Consider the following 13499-nt stretch of genomic DNA (forward strand, 5'->3'; position numbering starts at 1 on the left):
GGTTACAATCCCTGTTAACATATATATGTATTCGCACAATGAGAAAATGTAACAGAAATGAATTCATCTTTCTGATGTATTGGTTTTTCTCCGGTATCATTTCTTCTTTAAGCTGGCAAATTAAGCTTCATCTTCCGCTGGACTTCAACATTTGGAGCTGCGACTGATTCCACAACTGAGGTAAAACAGAGGCGTTTGTACAGTGAACAGATGCAGATTGATCTTTTCAACAGCAAAGACATGAAGGCTAAAGTATCAAGAGTTTTTTTGTTTTTTGTGTGTGATTTATGTCCCATCAAATTATTTTAAGCCCCAAAGGTGCCTTTAATGTTGGTATTGAGCAATTTTGAAGAATTTCAACCTAAAATAGCTCTGTAATCTTAAACATTACATGGTGGAGCTGCTTCAATTATGTCAAGCTTGTGAATTCTCTTTTAGGATTTTTCATGTTGAAATTCTTGTTCTTATATATCATGATTTGTTTAAGAAGATATGCTATCAACTATCATATAAATAATCCAATAATATCGATTTAAATATATATTTATTTGTGGAATTTAATATTTTTGTCCATGAATTATTATCCTTATCTCACGTATTATTCATCCTCCCTCATGGTGAAGACGATTAGAAAAGGAAGTCCTTTGTTTCGAATAAGATTTTAACAGGCTTCCACTTAAAAAAAATAAAAATAAAAATAATAAAAATAAAATTTTTTTTGGCAGATATACAGTTGGTAAAAAACGCAGTTTAGATGAAATAATGGCATATATTTCTTTCTATTTTTGTAAAATTAATTGTTACATGTTATATTTATTTATTTATTTTTTGTTAAGAAAATAGTTTTTACAAGATTGTGACACTATATATATATATATATATATATTTATATAAGTTTGTGCATATTTATTTGTGATATAGTGATTGAGAGTGTAATTTTCCATCTTAGGATGACAAATTCCAATTTACATATTTTCTTTTTGAACTCTTTTTTTTCCAAAATAAATAAATAAATAAAAGCCCGCTTCAAGGATGTAAAAACCCACAGGTTAATGAGCAGGCATAAGCCCATAAAAGAATAAGAGTGAATAATTTGCCATGGGCCGTGTCAAGGTGATTAATACCGAGTCATTATATTGATGAATATCTATCGGAATAAATCAAATAAAAATGTTTTTATTTTGAAGTATGGCAAGCCCACGACAATGGCAAACACATATAGATGGTGATTACGGCTCTCAGCCAGCTAGAAGTGAGAAAGATGATTGTTCTTGAAAGAGTAGAAAAAACAAAATTGATAGTAGTGTAAATGTGTCTCAAAATAATGATTGCTCTACAATTAACCTTAAGGATGATCTCTACTAAATGCTTGAGATAGTAGAAGGGGCACCTCTAGCAGTTGAGTCCAAGAATGGGTATAGGTAATGTTAGCAATCTACTTTGCGAAGGTTTGAGTGATGGTCGATGGAGGAGAAAGATTGTTGTCAAAAGAGAAGATGATGATGTTAATAAGAGCAGGAAATTCATGTTAATGTTGCATGCCTGTGAAAAAAAGAGACCTTCATCAATGTCTGAATGCTATAAATGATGTTACTTATAATTGCATAATCATTTTATAAAGAACAAGTTATTAAGCAACATCATATTGCTCAATATTAAGGATATGACATGTTGTCTTTTGTCAATTTTGATCATTCTAACATCATATTATAGGACTAGAGGACTGGTTAAAGATGTATCTAGCACCAAGTTGTTTCTGCTTCACTTTAAATTTGGTAGGTAAAAATGTGATGTTTGTGTGCCTTCAATTAACTGCAACCATCTTTTAAATATTATACTTTGGATAATGTTTTCATTATGAAATTAATGTGTCAAAATTTTCTTCTATCTTTCATATTAAAACAAAAATCATTATTTCACATAAAATAATATGTATGATGATAAAAGTTGCTAAGGAAACTTGTTGCTACTATTCATTCAAAAACGGGCATCTGTTGGAAGATATTTGCACCGCTAAAAAGAAGAATCAAATTATTTAAGATTTAGTAAAGTTTAGGAAAGTATAAATCAGAAGTAAATAAAAATTATACTAGGCACATCAATATTTAAATACACACTGAACCCAACAATCAAACTTATAGCTGAGACCTATGAGTCACTCAGTAGATATGTCTATACTAACCTATTATTTGATTATCCAATGTATGATTAAACTATAAAATTTACAAGTATTGATGTTATAATATTGAGTTTTTTTTTCAACCTTTTATTAGCTACGAAAGTTTTAATGGCCTTGTAAAATTATATTATATTTATTTTTTGGTAGGTTTATATTAATTCATTAGGATGCTATTAAAATGAGAATTTTTTTGATAAACGACTTAAAAATTGAATAAAACCTTTCTTCTATGAGAAGAGGATTTTTTCTAAGAGTTAGATGCAGAAAGAGCTTGGTAGTGAATTTGACTTGTAATAAATCTCTTCTAATTACAATGAATCATAATATTTGATTTATCCTTTTCCACGGCTTAGCTCTAGCAATTTTGCAGTGGGGGTACCTTACCTTCCACTCTATTGATTTTTGGTGGTTTTAATAACTTCTCTTGATTTCTCGTTAGGGTGCTAGCTCAAGGACATCAATGGAGACTTTATCATTCCATGAACCTTTATGAGGCTCCATTATCTTTCTTTTATATGGCCTCACTACTTATGCTGCTCTATCACACGATAAAATGACCCATCCTTCGACAAATACATATGAGAGTCCAACTACTTCTATTTCACATGGTTCCTTTTAAGTTAAGGATACCCTAACAAACGAGGCTAAGCTCATTGTTTCCTCTACAAATCTCACCTCTATGACTTTTATTATATTGAAGGCTATTTATTTTAGAAAAAAGAACTTGAAGCCCTAGCAGCTCCATATGGATTTTCTCCAATTACTTAGTTTTTTGTAAAGTGTATTACCTTGGATGCCACTCACGCCTAGAATTATTTGGAAATCCCGCTATTGGCTTGCTTAATGCCAAGATTTTCTCTGTTAACCTTACAAATGATTCAGACAACAAGAGACTCTATGCTAAGAGACCTATTATATTATCAATTGCAAAATAAGGCTATTAAAATAGATACCATACTTCAACATAAAAAAAAGGGGCACTCACTTATTTATAAATATCAAATTCTTCATGTTATATGTTTCATTTTTTAGCGACCATTATAAATTAATCAGGATATTATTGTAATCTTTAGGCCATCATTTGTCAAATTTTTTATGGAGTTAAGAAAGCACATTCGTTAGATCCAATTAAGTATATGACAATATGGATATTTTAAGAAAAATCAAGGCTGAGAATATTCCTTTATTTCTTTTATCACTACAAAATTCATGATCTCATCAAAAAATGTTTTATCAAGCTTTAGAAGCATCTCATGACATTTACTTGCCAGAGAATATTATTGGTGAAAATTTATCAAGCTTGATGGCTCATACTAAACAGATATTCAAATAAGAAGAATGCTGGTCCATGAAAAATACAATCTTTTGTTTTGCGAGCAGCTTTTATGTAACCATGCAAAAACAATATATAGACATATTTCAAACCATGCAAGATCGGAGCATTCCTAGTTAAGTTATATTTTAGGCTTAGCTCATGACTTAACATTGAATTCATTAAGCATAATTTTGTTGTAATTTTCTAAGGAGTTGGCTCGTGCTTATTTTGACTTATTCAAGTGGCTATAATTAAGAAGAACGATTTATTACAAGCATGCTGCTCAATGCTTGTGTATTTACATACCTAACCCCCAAACTTCCAAATTTTACAAACATGCCATTTTATATATGCATGGAAAATATATATTTCTTGAAAATGAGAATATTTTTGACGTGATATAAGAGTTTTGAGGAGTATAAATATAAAATATAAAATTATAAAGATTAGATATCTAAGTAGATATGAATGGAGTGTTATATATGTAAATGTTGCATAGAAAAAAAAGACATAAAGAAACACAAATTAATAATTGGGTGTGAATTATGATTGTCCGAATAGGTTGTTGTTCACGAAAAAATCATGTTTGGCTTATTAAATAGCTTATGTTCGATAACTCGTGTGCGAATCATCTGTTAAGTAAGCAAGCTGAAGACGAGCAATCTTTGTCGATCGTGTATGGCACATTTGAGCTCAAAATAAGGAAAATTTATATATTATTTATATGAGAATATATTATGTATAACTAAATTTGAGTTTAAATCATAGCAACTTATGTGATAATGTGGCTCCGTGCTTTTTATTATAAAAAAGTCATTTTTATTGTTTAAAAATGATGACACTTCAAATTCAATCTCATGCATCTATTTTTCTAATTAATTTAGATAAGAGGATTTTAAAATGAATACGAGTTGAATACAAATAAAGATATGTAAATTTAGCCAAACACAGGGGCAGATTCAGACCAGGAGGAAAATCAGCCTTTTGAAATATCAATTTTGAGGACAATCAGCCTTTTGAAATATCAATTTTGATACTCTTGAAATACCATTTTGCTCTTGATTTCAGTTTCCTCTAAGAAAAAGAGACCGATTCTGCGGCTGATAGAACATGATTACTATTCATGAGGTAATATCAAATGCAATTAATTATAAATGAGCTGAATGCTAGCCGGCCTGAGTACTGCCCTAACCTGCGATTCTGTTGCAAGATTCCTCGGTGCCATAATAACATTTACAACCTAAAAAAACAGCGATCTTGGCCTCTGTAGACAGTTTTGCCGCCGCACAACAAAATATCGGAATCGGATAACAGTATAGCGACGGAACGCAAAGTGCAATCTTTCACTGCCTATTCAGTCCACGCCCTCCTGCCACATCCCTCCCAACCTTCCGCTCTCTCTTCATGGAAGCAAAATCCTAGAAGAAAACGGAACTTCCCCCAATGGCGAAATCCCTAGCTATCTACCCTGCGTACTTCCTCCCTACTCCCTTGACCCTCAATCCTCGCCATGGAAGGCAAAGGTTTCCCCTTTCGAGGCCCCAGCGAGCGGGCGTTAGGGTTCGAATGAGCCTCGGGGAGTTCCCTCACCCTAACGGGTTCGATTCCCTTTTTGATTTGGAGCGAATTTCTTCGAGGATGGAGGGATTGCTCTTCACGTTGGCGGACGCTGTTGTGGCCGCGGATCCTTCTACGTCTGACACGGCAGCTGCTGCGGCGGCTCAGAAGAACGGGGGTTGGTTTGGTTTTATCTCAGAGGCCATGGAAATTGTTCTCAAGGTAGCTTGGTATTTCTCATTGCTTTTTATTTTGCTCTTTGAATGGAGAAATTGGATTTTGCGTGAGCCTAAGTTTGAAAGGGAGAGCTTTTTTTAGGGTTAAAGTTGCGTTTTTTTTGTGTGAAATAATTTAAGGTTTTTGTTTCCTTGAATTACATTTGCAGGTTCTGAAGGATGGGCTTTCGGCGGTACATGTGCCGTATGCCTATGGATTTGCAATCATCTTGCTTACTGTGATTGTGAAGGTGGCAACCTTTCCTCTGACTAAGAAGCAGGTGAATGGTTTCTCCCTTGCTAAGTTATATATGTGTTTCTGTGTATATCTTGTCCAAGAGTACTAATATCCTTTTAATAAACATTATACTTATCTTCATTACATTTAAGGGCTACTTAGTAGCTAAGATTTAAATAAAATAATATTTAGTAAATCTTGCAAATTTGAATTGTTGTTGTTAAACCTTGAAAACTCTTTGACAAAATATTTTGTGTCTGTTGCAGGATTTGGGATTTAAATAGATATTATAGATGCCAGTGATTAAAGTTTTGGTGAAACTGGTCTGAAAAAAAAATGTAACAGTATAGATGAATTAAAAAATGTTGGCATTCTATCAGAAAAGTAATTACATGTAAATTTATAGTGAGCTCGTATGCTATCGACCATCACATATCTTTAGGATGTTTTAAATTAGTACTACTTATAAGTTATAGAGAATTAAGTTGAATCGTTGAGCTTGTAAAAAAATTTAATGAACTTTTAGAAGATTTAAAGCTTTGTAAATTAATATTTTAGTTTATTAAGCTTAATAAGATTGACTCATTAAAGCTAAATGAGTTTAGCTCGATAGGGCTCATTTCTGCCTCAAATAAGTTATTTGCTTAAAGTTCGATGATTACAAAATTAACCAAGCTTGAGCTAATCTCAAACCAAGCTTGAACAAACGTGAATTTAATAAAGCAAGCTTGAAAACTATCACATTAGTTCAAATTGAGTTTGAGCTGAGTTTTAATGTGTTTTAAGGTAAACAATCTCCAGCTCATCCTGGACCAATTTGTTTGTATCCCTAGATTACTTGTCATCTTGTGATTTATGTCTATATAACAATCATTTCTTTTTTAGATGTGTTCTTGCTAATGTTTCTTAAAGCTCTATAACGTTAGTTGCACGAGATTAAATGTTGTAAAAATAGATCTCTATAAACTCAACGTTTCTGTATGCGGGGGAACACAAATATTAAGGGCTTGTTGACATAGGTTTCTTGTAGTTTATTTTCGTTCATTTACACAATGGTCTCTGGACCATGATATTTTTGCATCAAGAACTCTTGTATTGACAATGCTGTTTATTTGAACACCCAAACTAATTGTAATAAAGTCTCAATAATTGGATGAATAAAAATCTAGCATCTATTAATGGCTGCACATTATTATGCCTACTTTTATTCCTTTTCAGGTGGAGTCAACATTGGCTATGCAAAATTTACAACCTAAGATCAAGGCAATCCAAGAAAGATATGCTGGAAACCAGGTTTGTTCTGTATCCTCATGCTCTTGCAAGATGAATTTTCCATTTATGAAATTCTTTTTGATATCTTAGGATCAAACTCTTTTGTAGTTTGAACTTTTTGTCATTGTCATTTTGCGTGGAGTTCACTAATATAAGTTGTGAGTAACCTTTAAAAAGAACAGAAAGGCAGAATTTGGTGATGGCATATGGGGGGTTGGTGTGCAAGTCCAACTTGATGGACGAGAAAAGTGAAAGAAGAGTTCTAGTATTCAATGTCATGCTATGTTGCATTTCTCTTTATCTTGTCTTCAATCAAAGGCTAGTCTTTAAATTTCTCTAGAAGGACATTTTTCTACCTTAGTTTGTGCCATATGTGAACATGTTTCTTTAATTTTAGTTTTTGTTAGCAAATTGGGCGTGAGAGCACTTGTGATGAACAATAGTATGATGAGGTGGGTCGATGACGCAATGAGTTTGGTGGATTTCTAACATCTAAGTCTTCTTTTGATGTCGGTTAATTTGGAGTGGAATTTCTTTGGCCCAGTTTGGTTATCAGTATAGCTCAGTAGTTGAGCTGCAGGCCACCTGTTATTGTTTCTGTTTTTATGTTAACTTTAATATTTGCATCTAATATTTGTGCTTTTTCAACTATGTTACTTTTGGATCAACGTGCATAAATGGATGTTTATCATACTTGATGAGTATACTGAAATTCTCAAGTTGTAGTTTGCTGTAAAATGAATAAGCAAGGAAAAACAATGACCTAAGAATTATGTTTTCTTGAATCATGACCATATACTTCTTCTAATTTTACAACCAAAAGTTAGATTTATATTGAAAGCAAGTTTTATCTATGCGTTTCCCATTTTTTCAATATTTACTGTAACAAATGCTTGTTATCTCAACAATTTGCTAAAGATGATGGCTCTAATGGAAGGATGGGACTCACATTGCTAGTATATTGTTCTGGGAATGATGTTATGCCTGGATTGATTTGGATTTTGGAAGGATAAGTTTTCTAGCCTGAGCTTGAATTGTCAACAAAATTGGAACAGAATTTCTCTCTGCTTGTCCATTAAAGAGGCAGGGGCATTATTCATGATGGGGCATCAAGCTTTTCAAGCAATCTCATGGCATATATTTTATGGATTTCTCGTTTATGTTGGAAGTAAACTGAGCTAAACATTTTCCAGGTGTTAATTTTTGGTATATAACAGATAATATTCATGATAGGGTGAGAATGGACTCAAAAGAAAAGATGGGGAGGAAATTTTGCAACAGGAAATGTTTGACAAGAGGAAGAAACCAGGAAAATTAATTGATGATTTAGGGTAGAATTTGATAGAACCTTCTTATTAAAATTTTGAAGATATCCTCGGATGTGTTTGATTGGTAATATGAATCTAAAAACTGAATTTTAGTATTTAAATCTTTTTTTTTTCACCATTGTGTGTCTTATAATATTCAGAGAATGGTTGGAATTAAATTGATGTTGGCATTTTGGAAAAAAAATTATAAGGCTTATCTTTAATTATATGTTTCTGGTGCAATTGTCTGCTCAAATAACTGTCTTCGTTTTAGTTGAGCATTTATTGTGAGTATGATGGCAAATATTTGGTGTTTATATAGCATCTCTTTCTATTTACATTTATTGATTATGACCATGCAATGACACAATCCAATTTTGGCATGTGATGCTTAATTACATGCTTTTCATATTTGTACCTTTTTTAAACGTTCAAAACCAATTATAATGATGGCTTTGTTATCTGTGCAATTCCTACTACAGTGTCATGTAGTAGTGCTTATATATATATATAGATTGTCCTTTTTTTGCCACAGAACTTGGAAAGTGACTAAATCAACTCAACATAGATGATTAGGACGATGATATTTTTCCTCTTGTTTTAGCTAATTTGATATTTGAGCAGATTATTTTTGTGCCAATTGATTGTGTTCTTTTTTAATGTGGAGTTTGGTAGTCTGATTTTTACATTTTATGTACTCAATTCAGGAAAGAATACAGCTTGAGACAGCCCGGTTGTACAAGCAGGCTGGGGTGAATCCATTAGCAGGTTTGCATTAAATGAGCTCACAATACTAGTTTAGTTGAATGATGCTCTTTCTATCTCCCACAAGCATTCCTCCGATATTATGTATGGTTACAGGGATCTATGGATTAAGTGTATTTGAAATTACTCCGCTTTGTCCTTTTCCTTTTAGGTTGACTATTGCATAGACAATTTATTGTAAATTAAGTTTGCAAACAAGCTCATTAAACCTGCTAACTTTCTTCATTAACGTGCATGGTTCTTAAAATTTTATCAGATATTATTTCCATATTTTGCTAATTGGTTTTTTTTATTAATCTGACAGGATGTTTACCAACTTTGGTGACAATACCAGTCTGGATTGGCTTGTATCAAGCTCTATCAAATGTGGCAAATGAGGTGAATGATAGATCTTCTAAAGCATGGTTTCTCTTAACCGAGAATTTGTTTTCCAAGTTTAGTTTGCTGAAATAAAGCTATTCTTTCAAGATCAGGGCTTGCTGACCGAAGGATTTTTTTGGATTCCGTCTTTGGGAGGTCCAACAACAATTGCTGCTCGACAGAGTGGTTCTGGAATCTCTTGGCTTATACCTTTTGTGGTAATAGAAAATTTGACAATCAAATTTTCAATGTTGATTTTTTATCATGATTGATCATAAGAGAGATAAACTCAATATTGCAGGTATTAGATGGTATTCTATAACTTGTCATGCTTGCTGTAAATTGTTTAACATTCTTCTGTTAATAAGATTATCATTTTATAGCTATGCATAGATGATTATCAAATGAGGCTTCGTCCGAGTCAGCAACAATGTTTTAGCATGTGATGCTTTTGAAGTTGCTCAATTTAGTGATAGAGGAATTAAAAAAATGAGCGGGAGGTAGGAGTTTCAAATAATATTGATGTTGTGAGTTATTTGCATATTTTTGTGTTCAACTAATTCGTTAAGTTCACTTTACTTGTCTTTTCCTATCTGAAGCCATCTATTATGCTTTAGAAATAATAGAAGTTATCATTTTATTGGTTCAATTTATTCTGAAATAAATCATACCATAAATATTGCAAGCTTCTTTTCATAAAATAGAAGTTGTCATTTAAAAATTTGTTGATGCATTTTATTTTCATTGATTCAATTTGTTGTTCTCATTTAACCCATAACCGGCTCCATAAAAAAGGAGCTGAACCTGAACAAGGATCATTAGCAAACTTAACCTGGTTTACGTGGAACTCAAAAGTTAGCTAACAAATCCGAATGAGTTCCTAGTTTGTTTGCTCCCCCTATTAATGCCATGCATGATTAAATCTAATAGTTTATCTTATTTGATTTTCTCCTAATCAAATCGGGTTCGCGTGCTTCATTACTAATACGAAATGCTAGCAAGATTAGTTTATAGAAATGAACAGGAATGAATGAAATTTGAGGATGCTTAAAAGCTGACCCTCAGCATTTTTGGATAAGTCTATTAATGATGATGATAAATATTTTCTTTGAATAGGCTCTTAGCATGATGGTCCATTTACTGTTGCATTTATATGTATATGGTGCAGGATGGACATCCACCCCTGGGCTGGTCTGACACAGCAGCATATCTTGTACTCCCTGCACTTCTTATTCTTTCTCAGTATGTCTCCATGGAAATTATGAAACCACCTGAGGTTATTCATCCTCTTAAATTCTCATTTCATTATTTTGACAAGAAAGTGTTTTTGAATTATGATTTACTATAATTGAGGTTGAAATGACAGACCGATCCATCTTCAAAGAATACACTTCTCATTTTCAAGTTTCTTCCCCTGATGATTGGCTACTTTTCGTTGTCTGTCCCATCAGGATTATCAATTTATTGGTTAGTATCTAATCATGTTTGAACATCATTTTTGTTGATTTTCTAATTCAATTGTTTGAAAAAATTTATCCAATTTTAATCTTAATCTTATTCAATGATCAGGCTTACAAACAATATTCTGAGCACAGGACAGCAATTATGGCTGAGAAAATTGGGTGGTGCAAAGCCTATAGTAAGTCAAGATGGAGGTGGCATCATTAATGCTGGACAAGCAAAGCGTTCTGAGAGGAGTGGAGAAAGGTTATTATCCATCAAAGCTTCTTTTTTTTCTTTCTTCGTATCTTGATTACTGATCGAGCCTTTTGTTATCAGGTTTAAGCAATTAAAAACAGAAGAAGAGAGAAAAAAAATGTACAAAGCATTACCAGGGGAGGAAGCTCAGATTCCGGCTTCTGATACTGATACAGAAACTGATGAACTGACTGATGAGGAGTCTAAGGTATTCATCGACCATTTCTTTTTTCTTACGGTTTTACCTTAAAACTGGACCTCTAAATTTTAGATATGATGGATGAGAGGAGAAGAGTGTAGTGGGGAGAAGAAGATAATAAGAAGAAATAGAGAAGAGGAAGAAGAGTGTAGTGGTGACAAGAAGAGAAAAGATGAATGTTGTGGTGTGAAGAAGATGAGAGGACGAAGAGGAGAAGAAGAATGTACGACTTACACTGGAGAAACTGAAGAATGCTGGAGAGAAAGACCGAACGAGAGCCGGAGCACCAAAATGGAAGAACGAAGGAAGGAGGAGAAGTGGCCGAATTCCTTCTGTGTGGAGGCAAGGGGGTTCATTTAAGGGGAAAAGGAGGCGGCGACTGAAAGCTGGAGTGGTTGAAGCTTCAAATATAAGCAGTAGGAGGAGGAAGAACGGTGACGTGGGGTTTAGAGTTATTTCAGGCATATGATTATTAACAATAATTGCCCCAGGCAAATACGATATTAGGCAGAAGTAATTTTTTCCTAGTAACAAATCGCAGAGCAAAAGCACCCCTTAAGGCAAAATGTGACATGTTTAATGTTTATTGCATGTCAAATGTTTCATCTTATGTATTGAAGTCTTTTTATAGCATTGCATGTTTTTTGCATGTTAAGAGCTTTGGTTTTTGTTCGATAACAAGAAGTTATAGTCAACTTTAGATAAATCATGATTTGAGGAGAGTGAAGTGTCAATTTAATCCTCTTGACTATTTTCATGAGGTTATTTTAATCGTCAGGTATAAAACTGTCAAATTAGTGACTATAATTTTTAAATATGTGCTGAAATCATCCCCAAGAAGAACTATTTTAGTCTCCATTAAAAGATTCTGGGAACAAAACTGGCATTTTTATAGACTCGGGACTAAAATGACTCTCTGCGAAGAGTCATGAGACCATTTTGACATTTTTCTCAATCTGAGGGATTTAAAGATAACATGATGGCCATTTTTATGACAGAATGAAGCACATGATGAGGAATACGCTGCTGCTACCGGGAGAAAAGGGCTTCCAAATTACACCGGCACAAGGAAGGGCAAAAGATCAAAGAGGAAGCGAACAGTGCAGTGATTGATTGGGCTAGCAAATGTTTCTTTTGTTGTTGGAATGTAAAGTTGATTTTTAGCTGCAACTTATAGTCTTTTAAAACTTCATGTTGATTTGAGTCATGTGATCTCATTATTCTTAAATCATAATGTTATAAAAAAAGCATATTTTCGGCATCTTCAGGTTGGTTGCCTTTGCCAGTTTTGTATGACAATAAGCATTTTGTCATGGAAATGTCAATTAGTTTGCAGTATTTTTTTCCTCAAGGATTTTATCATGTCAAGGTGAGCACTCGAATTCTGATCTCTTGAAGTTCGAGCATCGCAGGATGGGTTGTCTTCAACTTTTACTCTGATAGCTTTTGTGGTATTTTTATGTATGTTAAAGATTTGGCTTCTATGCAATATAAATATGAATGTTTAGGTTTCAGACATGTAAATGTATAAGAATTGTGGTATGTATGTAAATAAAAGGGCTGATCTGAAGTCTGTGTTTATGAATTTGGCTAAGTTTAATTTTGTAGTGGTTTAGCCTAACTAAGCCCCATTGACCTGAAGCTACTGGGCTAATGGCATAGCTAACGGAAACCAAAAAAGAAAATATCAAAAAAAAATTAGGGCAGGGAGCTCTAAACTAATGTAGTTGCAACGACCAAAATTCAAACCACAAAATAAGGATGCATAGCTAACTTAAATCACACAAAATGCGAGCACTATAAAAACAAAAAAAATGGTGAAAATCAACTTACAAAAATTAGGTCACAGATTAATGATATGTAGTGAGATCGGAGGAAGAGAGCGGAGATAACAAGAACGAAGATTGAAGGTACCTCGTATGGGTCCTTCACTATATGGCACAGTGAGCAGAGGAGAAGCTCGAGAGGAAGAAGTGGAATGAGGGTGAAATAACTTGGTGACAAATACGGAATATGCATATTAAGCCATGACATGAAAAGACCCTTACAACGTGCAACATTATTTAAAATGTGAAATTAATGTGTTATTCAAACGACATAATTCGACGTGTGTTGCTACATAACTGTCGCTCTTCTATGCTAAATGCAGGGGAAGAAAGAAGATTCAGGTCTGTTTGGTGCTGCTGCAGCTTATTAAAAATAAACTGTGAATCAGCTGAATAATAATATGATGTTTAAAAAACTGTAGTGACTATTATACATTTATTATTTTTTAAGTCAATCCACAGTTAGAAAACTGCCACTGTACCTAGTCAGGAGTGGTTGAAAAACACAGATTTTAATAACAGTTTTTTGAAAACATTGTCAAAACGTAGTTTACCCAAACAGACGAAA

General features: G+C 33.3%; 1 protein-coding gene across 1 annotated transcript; it reads left to right on the forward strand.

Annotated features, from left to right (window-relative positions):
• The first annotated feature begins 4668 nt into the window (after positions 1-4668).
• Positions 4669-12456, forward strand: LOC110024891 (inner membrane protein PPF-1, chloroplastic-like). Its single transcript, XM_020725080.1, has 11 exons — positions 4669-5273; positions 5437-5547; positions 6723-6797; positions 8791-8851; positions 9153-9226; positions 9322-9426; positions 10377-10484; positions 10575-10675; positions 10778-10915; positions 10988-11114; positions 12104-12456. Exons 1-11 carry the CDS (start codon positions 4938-4940, stop codon positions 12212-12214), a joined length of 1347 nt encoding a protein of 448 aa, XP_020580739.1. The 5' UTR covers positions 4669-4937; the 3' UTR covers positions 12215-12456.
• Positions 12457-13499: the final 1043 nt, after the last annotated feature.

The sequence above is a fragment of the Phalaenopsis equestris genome, unplaced genomic scaffold, assembly GCF_001263595.1.
Source record: "Phalaenopsis equestris unplaced genomic scaffold, ASM126359v1 Scaffold000277, whole genome shotgun sequence".
Taxonomy (NCBI): domain Eukaryota; kingdom Viridiplantae; phylum Streptophyta; class Magnoliopsida; order Asparagales; family Orchidaceae; genus Phalaenopsis; species Phalaenopsis equestris.